Source organism: Podospora anserina, chromosome 7, assembly GCF_000226545.1.
Source record: "Podospora anserina S mat+ genomic DNA chromosome 7, supercontig 3".
Taxonomy (NCBI): domain Eukaryota; kingdom Fungi; phylum Ascomycota; class Sordariomycetes; order Sordariales; family Podosporaceae; genus Podospora; species Podospora anserina.
In genome coordinates, this window is record NW_001914848.1 from 471,139 (window position 1) to 485,253 (window position 14,115).

Below are 14,115 nucleotides of genomic sequence, written 5' to 3' on the forward strand. Positions count from 1 at the left end.
AACTTCCGCAGCAAGCCAACAGTTCATCGATTGGCACGTCCAATGACAGGAGTCTTGGGCCAAGATGAACACCAGGACACGCCGCAAAGCCAGCCAGCAAACCAGGTCGCGTTCAGAGGCGGTGTCAGATACATCGGTGCTGCTACGCTGACGCGAGATGGGAAGAATTACGCGAGGTCGTCGAGCAGGGCATCGCTCTGGGCGCGGCGAGCTTGCATCTCGAAAGGCTGGCAGCTTTTTGCAGGCAGATAGATGAGTGGTCTGTGTCGAGTGTCCAAACATTAGCAAGGAGATGACAAAAACGTTTGGCTCGAAGCCTGCGGTGCCTGGGAGTGAAGCATCATGTCAAGTACCGCTGGTGGCGTTGGGAACGATCAGCCACGCTATCAGGCACTGCGACAGTAACGACAAGTAAATAATGTTTCAATAAATCGAGTTGACAGAGGCATTTCCAATGCTGATCATATGTACAAGTGCAAATTGAAGAATGCTCAGGTCCAGGTGGTGCCAGCTCCAGAGCTTGGAGCTTAGAGTGCCCCCACTTTTTTCTCCAACAGGCACCTTGACGGACACCGCTTGTACGACCCCACGCACCGATATGTCCAATCTTGTCACCTCCAATTCCATCCCAATGCAACAACAGACCATTACAGCGACCAGCACCAGAGGTACGTCCCCCATTTCCCCATTTCCTGCCTCTATTCTAACTCGGTCGTGTTGAACAGGCGCGCCCCCGTGTCAGTCACCCCTTTCCCCGTGAACTTGTTGTCGGATAGCCGAAAGGCCACAACGTCCACCTTCGGCTCGCCTTGATGCAGTTGGTGGAGGACTCCCTCAGGACCGGCAGCAACCGCCTTGGCCTGGATAACCCCAGCCATCACCACAATACCTACTCTGGAATTCAGGCCGCGAATGTGTCGCACAAACTCGACAATGCTTTTGCCAGTGTTGACCACCGAGTCGACCAGCAGAACCGTCTCGAGCCCCAACAAGTGACGCGCTTCGACGTCTTCTGGCCTTTTGGCATGGAGAAAAATGGCAAGCGGAAGCACATCACTGATACCGAATGCCATGGGCTCGCCCCCGCGCATAAGGGCCACAATCGCTGTCTTCTTCTCGTTCTTTACGCGATGGCCAAGTGTCTGATGCCCCTGAACGTGCGGAATCTCGTACTCCTCGGTGCCAACGACATCCGGCAATAGCTCTGTTGCAAGATACCGCCCCACGAGTCGATGTGCCTCGCGCAGTGCCGGCCCCGAAACTCTTGCGTCACGCGTGGCTGTTGTCAGAAGCTTGGCAGCAGCTCTGCCTGTGGCATGAACGATGTGGTGTTCGGCAGTTGGCTGACGTCGGTGGTCACGTTGACGGGATATTTCGAAAAGAAATTCGGAGCTCTCGATATTGACAAGGGGAAGTCTTTCAACATCCTGGCGCGGTGCTGCAGTCTCTGGTAGCAAGACTTGTCGCGGACAAAAGTTACCCGAGTCGATGGCCTGGAGCAAGTGCGTTTCCATGCTTCTGCTCCGCACATATTGCTCTCCTACCACTACAATAGCCTCGTCCGCTGCGCGCAACATGGGAATGTCCAAGGGGCTATCTCCAAAGGCCCATACATAGAGGCCATACATGTTTTGCAACCGCTCAACCAGCGACGCCTTGACTTGGGCTGTGACCACAAACCCGTCCGAAATGCGCCCTCCGCCAATGACTTTGACTGTCCCCATCAACCCGTGATTCGCCAGGACGATCTCCCAAACACGCCGCAGACCGCACGTTACCACCACTGCTGAGACATTCCTCTTGCGCTCAGCTGTTTGCAGCAGGGAAACCATTGCTGGATGCATCTTGACCAGGGACGCTATGTTCCGGCAAACCCCCTCAAAGACCTGCTCATCGGAGTATTGTTCATAGAGCAATGTTGCCTGGCGAAAGGCTGTGTACGAGTATCCCAGCTGGCTGCTGAAGAGCGTGGTCAAAGGATCTTCGCACTTTCCTTCCAACGAGCTCGGATCGAGTAGATTCTTCTTCAGCATCACCTCCCAAAAAAGCTTGCCCGTATCCTGAGTAGCCAATGTTTTATCGGCATCCAACACCAGCATTGTGCACGGCTGCTTGCAGTCCATCGTGAAGCCCGACCTGAGGCTGATGCTGTCTAGGCGATTCTGCGCAAGCCGTAGGTTGTGTTGGGAGCAATGGTGCTGAAAGTCCAGAAGAAGGTTGATCGTCCTCACCGACAGGGCCCCCCTTTCTGCTTCAGACAACGCAATGAACAGGATGCCGCTGCTACGACACAGCCGCTGGAGCTCCCTCTTTTCCGTTTTGGCCCAGTCGTCCAAGCGAGCCGGAGTCATTGTGGGCCGCTCTCTCCCCTTGTCGTCTTGACGGCGCAGCGAAACGATATCTGCCGCCGTGTCGAAGTAGATGACGTGGGTATAGGTTTCGAGGTCGGCCTTGGTGCAGACCCTGTGGTACTGCTGGTCTTTCTCGGACCAGAACATAAAATGACCGGCAACAACGGCAACCTTTTGGTTCTTGGTGGCCTCATTTGCAATGGCATTGATCGCAAGTTCACGATAGCGCGCTTTCTCGTCCTGGCTGGCCTGGTGGAAAGCGGCAAGGCCTCCTGGAAGCAGAGAGGCAATAGCTTGGGAGCCTTCATGAAAGCTGAATTGCTCCTCGCCCAGCCTGTTCTTCAACTCGACTAGCATGGACGACTTGCCACAGCCAGGGATGCCGTACACACCGACCACGACTGGTTTGCTGGCTTGAAGAGAGTTTTTGGGTCCTGAATATGGAGTCGCCATCGTGTCGGCGTCAATATCACTTTGCTGCTGCTTGGAAACAACGGTGGCGAGCTGGAACGATGAGAGTATGCGTTTAACATCTCTGTCTTTTCCTTGCCGGTGACGCCAACATATACTCGTCTGTCCATTCCCTCCCGTTCCCTCCCTTCCAGTCTCAGTTTGACTCGGCCGCTCGCGATGGTTGTAGGCCTCACTGCTTCCGCTCAGCAAACACTCGGATTCAGGTTGCACAAGTTGAGGCCTACCATGACTGCCCTGGTGCGCATTCTCGCACATGCGTGTCTCCGGTGCTTTCTTTCGTCATGTTCATTCACCGCTCCCACCTCTTGTTGAATCATATCACCATCCTGGCTCACGTCACTATCCAAAGATGGATATGCACAGCGCAAACACGGAACAGGCTGAGACGATGCACTGGGGAACAAAGTTTTGGCCATGAAGCTTCATTACGATTCGTCAAGGTTTCATTCGTGTCATATTATACATTAACCCACCCGGCTGGGCTGCCCCTGTTCGGCACCCTCACGGGTATCAAAATATACAAGGATCACTCCGTCCGCGTTATTCAGAGGAGGGCGGCCATGGCCAAGGGGAGAGCGGCACCGACGAGGCCGGCGGCGAGGCCGGCGGCGCCAGAGCCGGGAGTGCTGGTCTCGGCAGGGGCGGCATCGTCGGTCGTGGTAGGGGTGGCAGCAGGACCAGCGCTGGACGAAGCAGAGTCGGTGGGGAGCTCCAGGGTGCCGCCGCCGATGGTGGTGGTCATGGGAGCAACCTCGTCGCACATGGAGATGACAGAGGGAAGGACCTCAGCTGCGGAGAGATTGATGGTCAGCAAGCACTCAGAGCCAAACAGGGCGGTAAAACATACCAACAGCAACGTCCTGACCGCAGGCAACCATGACGCAGGCAACGCTGGCATCGTAGATGGCACGGTAGTTTTCGAGAATGCAGAAGCACTCGAGCTCGGTGTCGTCCTTGCAGGTGGTGGCGCTCTTGCGGGCGTCGCTGAGGCACTTGAGCGAGCACTCGGGAACGTAGTCACCGAGGGTGGTGTGGTCGTGACCCTCGTGGGCAACAACACCGGTAACGGCGGCAGCGAGGAGAGCGGTGATGTACTTCATTTTGGCAGAAGGATGGGTCTCGACGGTTGTTGAGTAGGTAGTAGCTGGTGGGAGGCAGAGAACAACAAGATCAGGGCGGGCGATCACTTTCCCCCGAGCTCAGCTCTTGCAGAGCTCTTTATAGGGTCACATCGAATGGAGTGGGTAGCCTCGGTTCCTGGTGGGCGGGTGTGTCTGCAACGGAGGCCCTGCTGGGCGGCGACAAGGGCTGTCCGGTCTCGCATCGCAGTGCAGAGCTTGCGGCGCTATCGCCAATAGCCCCGTCGAGGCCGTGCATGCATGGGCCTTGGCAATCAGATGATCAGATAATGGAGATTAGATCGAACCCCTGTCTATCGGCCGTGGCCAATTTCTTTTCTTCGAATCGGGATGCAGAATTTGCCGGGGCTCGACCCCTCTCTCGTCCTCGTCCCGGTGAAGGATGGGCTTGGGGGTGGGTGACTGTGGAACCAGGTTGCCCCATCCGCCCGCCGAGGATCCGGAAATTCTCGCAAGCTAGTTTTGGGAGTGTGTGATTTGGGAGTGTGGGAGTGTGAAAGTATGGGAGTGTGCATGGCTACGATTGATGGGTCTGTTTGGGTGGTAGAGAGGTGCAAAAGGGGATTAACTCGTTAATAAAACATCACCCACGTCTCTCGCCTGTTTTGCTACTTGCCTTGCTGTGTTCCGTCTTGCCATTCTTGGCATATATCGTTTCTTCCTCTGTCACCACCGTCCACTGCCGCAGCCATGGCCACGGAGAAGCAGCCAGCCAGCTTGTCGGCGGATGAGGGCGTTGGTCCCGTCGTCGAAGAGAGAGGACACAGCTCTGCCGACCTGGAGAAAGACGCCATCTCCAGTGATGCTCAGGCTGGTGTTCGAGCTATCGAGGCCGCGCAGCTCGTCTGGCCAAAGTCGCACCTCATTGGAGCCTATGTCTTGTAAGAAGACGGTTGAACAGACAGCTTGAGGATGGGACGCTAACCGGTGTATTCGACAGCATCTGGCTCATCTACTTTGTCACGTCGCTGCAGGAGGTGTGCGCCCGGGCGTACAGCCCCTTCGTTACCAGCACCTTCTCTTCCCACAGTCTGACTCCCGTGGTGTACATTGTCTCAAGCATTCTTGGCGGCGTCTCCAAGCTGCCCCTGGCCAAGATTCTTGACATTTGGGGTCGGCCGCAGGGCATGGCTCTCATGCTCCTCATCTGGACGATTGGCTTCGTCATGATGGCTGCGTGCAAGAATGTTACGCAGTACGCGGCCGCCTATGTGTTTTCCACCGTTGGGTAAGTTCAGGCATGGTACAAAGTCGAGTTTTACCTGGATCTTGAGAAACTGACCGGCACCGTGACCACCAATAGTGCGCAGGGCATCAGCTACTGCATCACCGTCTTCGTTTCCGACACGACCAGCTTGAAAAACAGAGGTCTGATGCTCGCCTACGCCACCTCCCCCTACATTGTGACGACCTGGGCCGGCGGTCCCATCGCCGACAGATTCATCATGAACGGAGGTCCTGGTTGGAGATGGGGCATGGGCATGTGGGCCATCGTCACGCCCGTGATTGTCACCCCCTTGATTCTCATCTTTATTTACAACCAGCACCGTGCTGAAAAGATGGGTCTCATCCAGCCGCGCCAGTTTGGAAAGATTACCTTTACCCGCGTCAAGGAGGCTGTGATCCAGATGGATCTCCTCGGCATCTTTATCCTCGGCGTCGGTCTCTCCATGTTCCTTGTTCCCATTGCCATCTACAAGTATCAAGCCGATGAATGGCGCTCACCGCTCATCATCTGCCTTCTCATCTTTGGCGGTCTCCTCGTGGCCGGCTTTGTTGCCTATGAGAAGTGGCTCGCCCCCGTCAACTTTGTCCCTGCCCACCTCCTCCGCCACCCCAACGTTCTCCTGGCCGGCATCATGCTCACCCTCATCTTTGCCAGCGCCATGGTCTGGGGCAACTTCTTCTCGTCCATGTGCATGGTCGCCTGGAACACCACCGTGACCGAGGCCACGTACATCTCCAACATTTACCGCACCGGCATGTGCTTCGCCTCCATCCCCCTCGGATGGGCCATTCGAAAGACTCGTCGCTTCAAGTGGGTTGCCGTCTACTACTCGCTGCCGCTGATGCTCCTCGGCATCGGCCTGATGATTGAGTTCCGCCGCCCCGACGTCAACATTGGCTACATTGTCATGACGCAAATCTTTGCCTCGTTTGCCGCCGGGCCCTTGGTTGTCGCATCCGAGCTCGCCATGATGAGCCAGGTCACCCACAACCAGATGGCTGCCATCCTTGCCATCCTGGACCTCTTTGGTAGTGTAGGCACGGCAGTTGGCTCCACTGTTGCGTCGGCCGTCTGGACCAACGTGTTCCCCGGGGCCATCCGGGACAGGCTTCCCCAGCTGACCGACATGCAAGTCACCAGCATCTCTGGAAGCATGTACACACAGCTCGGCTACCGCAAAGGCACACCCATCCGTCTCGGCATCTCATGGGCCTATCACGACGCGCAGCAAGTCTTGTTGATTATTAGCATGGTTATGATCGGCTGCGGCTGGATCTTGACATGGTTCTGGAAGAACACCAGGTTGTCAGACAAGCAGTCCCAGCACTAGGGGTCATTGGGTAGATACAGACAGATGCATGTTTCATTGGATAATTTGATACCAATTGGCCGGGAGGCGAAATAGCTCTCTGCACAGTGAGCAGAGGGTTCAGCATAATAACAAGGTGTTTTTCCAGGCCTGATGGTCTTATGACCTGTTCTGTATTTTATATTTGTGACTAATTAGGTAACTACCATACTATGTCTTCCATCCCATCACATGGGCTGAAGAAAAATCTATAAAAGGGGTATCAGTTGAGTTGAAAGCACGCCTCCGCCTCTTCCTCCCTCTCTTCCTCTTGCCACCGCAGCACCTGGTCTCCGTCGTGGCATCGCCCAAAACGGACACGGGGTATTTGTTGAAAACAGATTGACTCGCTCGCATCCATAAAAGCATCCCGTCATCTCCTTAGGGTATCCAACCATCATGATCATTAGTATCTATTGAGCCTCAGTTGCACTCACTTGAAACATTGCACACACACCCAAAACGCCCGGCGACTATACGTTACGTTGAATAAACATGCACACGGAATATCGACTTGGTCTTCAAAGCCGAAGGACTTAGTCCTTCTTGATGGATGGCTCAGACGCTTGCTGAGGACCAGAAGACAAGCCCGGAACGACACCGCCATCCCGAGACACGGGCTGGACGCCAAGGGACTCGGTAGGGGGGCCGCGGTAGTTCTTGTGACCCCAGACGGCGTACCACGCAGCCGCGATGGCCACGAAGCCGACCAAGACAGCAGGAGCATAGTTGACCGTCTCGGGAGTGACAGGAAGCAGGGCAGGCATGCAAAAGAGCGGAAGGGCGAGGGCGGACCAGGCTGCAGAGATGATTAGCATGTGGAAAACCGAGAAGTCAGGTGCTGCCAAGGGGAAACATACCCAGAGCAATGATGTTGCAGAGCCAGCCAAACTTGCCCAAGAAGAACTTGCCGCCCTTCACCTGGGCTCTGCCCTCGAGCATGGACACGGCGATGGGGGCGGCATACGAGAGGGTCAGGGAAATGACACCCACGCCGGAAAAGGCGTTGAACGCTACGGGAGATCCAAAGTAGATGGCACCCAGAATGATCTGAATTGCCATGGACAACATCATGGCGTTGAGGGGAACATCCAGCTTGGTGTTGACCACCTTCCACCACTTGGAACCGGGGATGGCACCGTCGCGAGCAAAGGCCCACGTGCAGCGCGAAGCAGCGGTTGTGCAGGCGGTACCGCAAAGGATACCCAAAACCATGATGGGAACCAGGAGGGCAAAGGCACCCCCTTCGGAGCCAACGGCAGACTTGAGGATGGCCGGGACAGGCTGTGCCAACTGCACCATCAACGCCAGGTCGGGAAGAACAAACATGAGCGGTACGAGGAACAGGAGCCCGCCAATGGTGTTGATGAGGATGGTAATAACCATGGCCTTGGGGACCTGGGTGGCGGGATGCTGGACCTCCTCGCACATGGAGATGACCATACCGGTAGACGAGGTGGCATACCCGGCGTGAAGGAGGCCGACCATGAACGACCAGCCGGCAGGCCAGCCGGAGGTGGGCTCAAAGTGGGTGAAGGCGTATTCGGCGGAGCGGCGGCCTTCCTTGGCAACGGCGAGGACGGTAATGAGGATGGCAAGGATGCCGGCGAAGGTCCAGAACACGGCAAAGGTCTGTAGAACAGCAAAGGTTAGCGACAGACAAGCATGACACGGGATGCGAGACTCACATCGAGGAGGGGCAAGTGACGGTTGCCAAAGGCCGAGATGGCATTGCACAGCAAAGTGATGGCCAAAAAGGTCAGCCAGATCTGGTATGTCTCGGCGCCCCAGATCTCCTCGCCCTCGGAGTTGGTAAAGACATTGACGCAGGCAACATAAAACAAGGTGGTTCCGAACTGCACAGCAAGAGTGATGGTGATGTTGCCGACGACATAGCACCAGCCGCAAATGTAGGCGCTGAGCCTGCGAATCTTTGCGGGCGCAAGCATAAAGGTCTGGTAGTAGACACCTCCGGCGGTGGGATACACGCTTGTGATTTCTCCCAGCGAAGCGGCGACACAGAGAATGATCAGGGAGACGATGACCCAGCCCCAAATGACAACGGCCGGGCCGCCGCCTTGGAGCGGATAGTAGAGCGTCGTAGCGAGACCGTAGGGGATCGAGGCGAGCACAAAGGACATGAAGGCGACATGCCAAGTGGAACGAGTGCGCACCAACTCGGCCTTGTAGCCCATGGCCTCGAGGAGCCCATCGGCATCGTCAGAGTCGTTGCCGGACGACGCCCGTATCTCGGGGGCGGCCACAACGGCGGCGGCGCCGGTGGCGGCTTGTGGGCTCATTGGCGGGTGGTTTTTGGGGCTCTTGCGGGGCCGGGCCGAGATGGGTTCGGGGGTCGGACGGCTAAACAAACAACAGCTGGCGCAAGACGCAGAATTTTGCAGACGGCAGGAGAAACGTGAGCCTTGTCAAACACAAAAAAAAGAGACGACGAAAGGATCAGGGTGGGATTTAAGCCATGTAGGAAGCTGCATCCTGCCCGAGGTACCCTCTGATTACGTACAGATAAGCTGCTCCCCGGGGAGCCAAGCACCCGGAGTGGCAGGCACAACCAGGTGAGCCATGTCCCCGGGGAAGCGCTACAGCATGCGCTACTGTTATCTAGGAACAGTGTGGGGTGCCTAAGGTATCAGGTATTCCAGTGTTTTTTTTTTGTGCTTGCAAAACCAACAGCCAAGCAGTTGGGCTCCCGAGGCTGTGGCAGGTGGCTTCAGCGGTGTCTCATTCTCCTGTTATTCGTTCCACGGTACTAGGTATCAGACAGTCTCACAGTGTTTTGGAGCCATCTGATTTTCCAGGTCGTTTTTTCTTCAATGGTAGGCACGTGAGTCGGTGGCCTGTGCAGCACCTGGCATTGGCCAATGGACATGAACGGTTTTCCGACACAGGGTCGAGCTAAGCATTTTTTGGCGTCATTGGGCATGAGAGAGTGGGGGTCCAGCTCTTGTCCCGAACCGCGGCGCTGGAAGTGCTTTCTCAACGTCTCACTGCAGAGTCTTCCACGCCCGTGGAGCTGTCAAGAACACGCTGCAGTTTAGACAGATGGTTAGCGTGTCCCTTTTGACAGAGAAACATCACACCATGCCCCGCGATTATCGCAATCCTGGGCTTCAATAGCTTCTGTTTTTTGCGCCCGAGAAATTCCGGGGTCAAGCCAAGAACCTGGGGATTGGCTTGCTAAATCCTCTCAGGTGGGGAATACCTGTTGGTTGCATGTGAAGACCACCTGACAGATAAACAGTATTTGAGCAATTGTTGACATTGCCAGCACACTTGGACATGCTATTCTATACTCTTTTGACCCAGCCATCAGCGGGTATCATTATCTCCCGGGAATCATCCTGCAACAGAACAGTATAGTGTGTTTACACATGGCCACGGCCAGAGCGTGCAATAGGCTCCCCAACATAGTCGTACACCATCTTCACCTTGGCTACTTGGCTCCCTTTCACGGTTACGGCCCACTTGACCAGCCTTTTCTCCCCAGCAATCACCTCGAAGCCCCATTCGACACTCGACCTCCATCCAGCGCCCTTGCCCAACTGACTCAAACTCTCCATCACCTCGATCATGACGGCCCGTTCCGGTAGGCCGACATCAGGATCCGTCTCCATTCTCGACTCAAACGCCATCTGTCCGATCTGAGCACCGCTCTTTTCCGTTGTCATTTTCTCCCCTGTTGTGTACGTTGGTGTTCTGTTGACAAAATCATACCGACATCGTACACGCACCGGCCCTAGTGGCGCGGGAAGAACGACGGCTCGGTCCTCGTTGTCCAAGATGTACATGCTGTCGTTCATGGGAATGTTGAACCTGAAGCCACCAAACCAGGGGCGGCGGACGGTCTGTTGAAAGCTAAAGACCACATCGTCGGAGAAGGGTAAGCAATAAGGGTGCTTGATGTATTCCTGCTCAATGGTCATGAAGGAGAGGAGCTTCCGAGTCCAGAAAGATGTCCCTTGCTGCTCCATGTTAACAACACGACAAAACGATGCCTCAGGAACGAAAGTCGTACCATCTTGTATGCCTCCTTCATATTATCAGAGAGCTTTCGGTTGAAGCGCCAGCGGCCACTGATGTCGAGTACTGAAGTCTGACTAGGCGCCGCCATGGTGTATGTGAGAGCGTGAGTAGTGGGCATTGGCGATGGCGACAAGTCTTCTGATGAATAGTCTGTCATTTTAACAATTTGTTGTCCTGTGAGAGATTGTTTTCTGAGCAGTCTAAAAACGTTTTCGGTGGCGGTCAAGTTTGTTTCCGTTCGCGACTGCTTCGTTCCGAGCGATTGTCGCACAGTTTTGTAACAGCGGGTGCCCGCATTCTATCGAAAGTTGTCCTTCCCCGCGACGCGCCCGCTCAGATAGTTGACTGGAATGTGGTGGTTTGATGCAAGGGGGTTGGCAGGACAGATACTAGAGGCCGATGAAACCATCGTATTGATGTGAGACAGTTCATTTTCAAATCTTGAAAACCGAATGCGGGCCACTTCAAGAAACTCGGCAATTGTGTCTCGGCAGAACATGTATTAAGCACAATCTTGCAAACATAACACTTAAGGTGTCCAGTCTTGGCGGTGAAAGAGGCCGGTTATGGGATGGTAAGTAGTTGGTAGGGTAATATATCGGTTTCATCTCTATCGAGGCCGTGGGCTTGATGGAAACATCATCTGGGCTGGGTTTTACTTGCGGGAGGACTTTCATGACCCTGTTCAGTCTAGCCTGGATCAAACCGTTTGATACAGCGATGCATATACATGCCTGGTTAAGAACAAAGCAGTCTATAATCAAATATATGGGGTTGATCAAGCATGGCAAGCTGTAAAGAGTCTCGAAAAGCCTCCCCTTGTCCAGTCGGTGACACCATTAACCTCACGAGGTCAGCTTCCGGCACCCATCTAAAACTAAACAAATATTTTTCCAGCCCAAGAAGATGCCCTCAATATTGTTGGCATCATCCACACTCTGCACCTCCTTACGCGGGGCTTAGCTTGGCTTCATTCGAAACATCCTCAGACTTCATCCTCTCTTCGGCCTGGGCAACAGCACTCTCCCAGTCAGCATTGTAGAGGTAGAGGAGCTCGAGTGCCGACACACTGGTTAATACCTTGTCAGTAATGCCATTTCCTAGTTGTCTTCAATGTCTTCAAAGATCAGCGTCCACTTACACGGCAAGCCCCATAGTCAGTCCTGTCCAAAGCCCGCTCAGCTTCCAATCTAGCGCAAACGCCGTCGACAACGAGATGGGCAAGGCGACCAAGTAATACGAAAACAGGTTGGCATAGCCTCCGATGGCCTGTCTGCCAACGCCGCGCAAGATGCCATGAGACACAGCAGCCAAGGCATCAAAAATCTGCATTAAAGCACAGACAAGAATTACGCGCTTGGCGATGCCGACAACCTCGTCATCTTCCGTGAAGATGCGTGGAATGGTCTCGTTCAGCACAACGAATACGGTCAGGTTGAAGCAACCAACAATGAATCCTGCGACAATGGCCTTTACAAAGGTTTAGCAAAAAAAACTTGTACCAATCAGAAAGGATGACATACCACTCTGGCAGTAACCCGGGCAGCGTCGCTTAGGTGCGCCCCGATGAGATTGGCGACTCGAGTGGATGTGGCAATGGCCAACGGGAATGGAATGTTGAATGAGGTGGAGGTGACGGTGACAAGCACGCTCTGTGCTGCAAGTTGCGCGGTCCCAAATTGGCCAGCGGCGATTGTCAAGATTTCCAGCACGGAGAACTGTGCTTCAATCATGATCATACCAGGTAGCGCCAGTTTGATCATGGGTCCTATTTTAAATGTCAGCGCCTCAAAAGGGGCAGAAAAGCAGAAACAGGTACGCACCCCAGTTACTAAAGGCCTTGCGCGTCAAACCGTTCCAGCACTGAGAGCCATCCAAAAACCGCACGTATGCCACCAACAAGAGCGGCAAGAGATTCTGGGTAATGGCCATCGCTGTGGCGGCCCCCGCAAAGTGCCAGTCAAACTTGAAGACAAACAAGTAATTGAGAGCGAAGCTCACGGGCGCCCCGATGAGCAAGGCATACGTCGTGGCATGAAATAAGCCCTGGGACTGGACGAATCTTTTACCGCTCTCCAAGGCTGCGACTCCGGGCATTCCTACGATAAGAACTCGCAAAAAGAGCGCGGCAAGCGAGGCCGTTTCCTGATCTGGGACCATGGCGGACAAAATAGGCTCCGAAAACCACCACAGCACAGCAATGGGCACCATGAGGATCCAGAGAAGCCACGTCATCCGTTGGGCTTGGAGGCCGACGAGATGCTTGTGCCCCGAGCCGTACGCCTGGGCGCAAAGCGTGTCTAGACAGGTGGAGAGGCCCTGAACAGGAACGTAGCAGGTGATGCTTGCCGTCATGGTAGCCACTGGAAAGAGGTGACTGTTAGTAATCTGGCAATTGCTGTGATGCATGAATGGAGCACTCACGATTCACGGCGGCCAGCTCCACCATTCCCAAGCGTCCCACCGTCAAGACACTCCCAATAGTGACCGAGTAGTGCAAGAGAAAGGTCACAATCAGGGGAGCTGCGTACTGGACCAATGTCTTGGTCTCTCTCTGCCAAGTCGTCTTGATGGCTTGGGCTGCCACAGCCTCTTCGAACCGCTCGTAAATCTCCTCGGCGGGAGGTGTCGGCAGGGTCTCGTCGACCTCGGGTGTTCCTCCTCCGAGGAGAGGTGTTGTCTCAGCGGCGGGGGCATCCTGGAAAATGGGCTCCGGGTCTTCGTGGTCCTTGATCTTGGTGCTGAAAAGTCGTCGATAAAGGCGCCAAAAGACATTGTTGCGCTGAGAACGTGGATGTTTTGGTGGCAGAATAGCATTATCGCGTAGGAGACTTATCTCTGCCTGGAGAGAATCTTCGACCTCGCGCGGATTGGGAACGGGCCGGTCCAATCCTTGAATAGCTATAGTCGAGTAGCCAGACCCGTAGGCAACGCCGTTGGGGTGGAAGGCGAGTTTGGCATCTTTTGGACGACCATCTGTCTGTGATTCGGCGTCTGATACCTGGGTTTGGGAGTCGTCGTCCGAGGAGCACTCGGCAATATCTCTGGTCAAGATTTCGCGAACAATCGGGGAAGTCGCTAGAAATGAAGGGGGGTATGGCAGGCTTTCGGGGATGAACTCTGACAAAACAGACTGGCGGCGACCTTGAGATCGGCTGTGGATAGGCTGGGGCCCAGATCGAGAGTCGGCCATCTTGACGTTGCGATGGTTTGTCGAAGGATTCTGTCGTGGTTAGGTTGATTTGGAAACACTCAGACTCTGGACGACTCTCGGTCTCGAAAAAGCTTGGAGACAAGGGCCCGGAAAACCGTGGAAGGTACGATGGTTGGGTGAAAGCGGACTAAGAAGAAGGTCCCACGGATGGTTGCGCGCAGGCAGTCACTGCTCTATGACATGCACTGTGGCACAAAGGCAAGTCGTGGTAGGTCTTGCTCTCTACGATCGACGATGCTCTGCCATCCCAAGGCTGTGGTCCCTTCTTATCTTGATCTGCAAGCATTTCGTTTGAGATAACGAAGGCCATGGAACCCAAC

At 54.9% G+C, this 14,115-nt stretch overlaps 6 protein-coding genes across 6 annotated transcripts; 1 reads left to right on the plus strand and 5 right to left on the minus strand.

The window, feature by feature from the left end:
• Positions 1 to 698: 698 nt before the first annotated feature.
• PODANS_7_140 (uncharacterized protein) lies at positions 699 to 3,080 on the minus strand (the record flags this gene model as incomplete). Its single annotated transcript, XM_001905514.1, has 1 exon — positions 699 to 3,080. The coding sequence occupies one exon, from the start codon at positions 3,078 to 3,080 to the stop codon at positions 699 to 701; it is 2,382 nt and encodes a 793-aa protein (XP_001905549.1).
• Positions 3,081 to 3,369: 289 nt separating this feature from the next.
• On the minus strand, positions 3,370 to 3,925 carry PODANS_7_130 (uncharacterized protein; the record flags this gene model as incomplete). The annotated part of the gene is made up of 2 exons (XM_001905515.1): positions 3,370 to 3,614; positions 3,673 to 3,925. 2 exons carry the CDS (start codon positions 3,923 to 3,925, stop codon positions 3,370 to 3,372), a joined length of 498 nt encoding a protein of 165 aa, XP_001905550.1.
• Positions 3,926 to 4,654: 729 nt separating this feature from the next.
• Positions 4,655 to 6,522, plus strand: PODANS_7_120 (uncharacterized protein; the record flags this gene model as incomplete). The annotated part of the gene is made up of 3 exons (XM_001905516.1): positions 4,655 to 4,845; positions 4,905 to 5,192; positions 5,268 to 6,522. 3 exons carry the CDS (start codon positions 4,655 to 4,657, stop codon positions 6,520 to 6,522), a joined length of 1,734 nt encoding a protein of 577 aa, XP_001905551.1.
• A 554-nt stretch (positions 6,523 to 7,076) lies between these two features.
• PODANS_7_110 (uncharacterized protein) lies at positions 7,077 to 8,735 on the minus strand (the record flags this gene model as incomplete). Its single annotated transcript, XM_001905517.1, has 3 exons — positions 7,077 to 7,339; positions 7,401 to 8,172; positions 8,229 to 8,735. 3 exons carry the CDS (start codon positions 8,733 to 8,735, stop codon positions 7,077 to 7,079), a joined length of 1,542 nt encoding a protein of 513 aa, XP_001905552.1.
• Positions 8,736 to 9,923: 1,188 nt separating this feature from the next.
• On the minus strand, positions 9,924 to 10,669 carry PODANS_7_105 (uncharacterized protein; the record flags this gene model as incomplete). Its single annotated transcript, XM_001905518.1, has 2 exons — positions 9,924 to 10,520; positions 10,574 to 10,669. 2 exons carry the CDS (start codon positions 10,667 to 10,669, stop codon positions 9,924 to 9,926), a joined length of 693 nt encoding a protein of 230 aa, XP_001905553.1.
• A 376-nt stretch (positions 10,670 to 11,045) lies between these two features.
• PODANS_7_100 (uncharacterized protein) lies at positions 11,046 to 13,774 on the minus strand (the record flags this gene model as incomplete). The annotated part of the gene is made up of 7 exons (XM_001905519.1): positions 11,046 to 11,399; positions 11,465 to 11,525; positions 11,573 to 11,650; positions 11,723 to 12,051; positions 12,105 to 12,349; positions 12,405 to 12,944; positions 13,006 to 13,774. The coding sequence occupies 7 exons, from the start codon at positions 13,772 to 13,774 to the stop codon at positions 11,046 to 11,048; spliced, it is 2,376 nt and encodes a 791-aa protein (XP_001905554.1).
• Between the last annotated feature and the right edge of the window lie 341 nt (positions 13,775 to 14,115).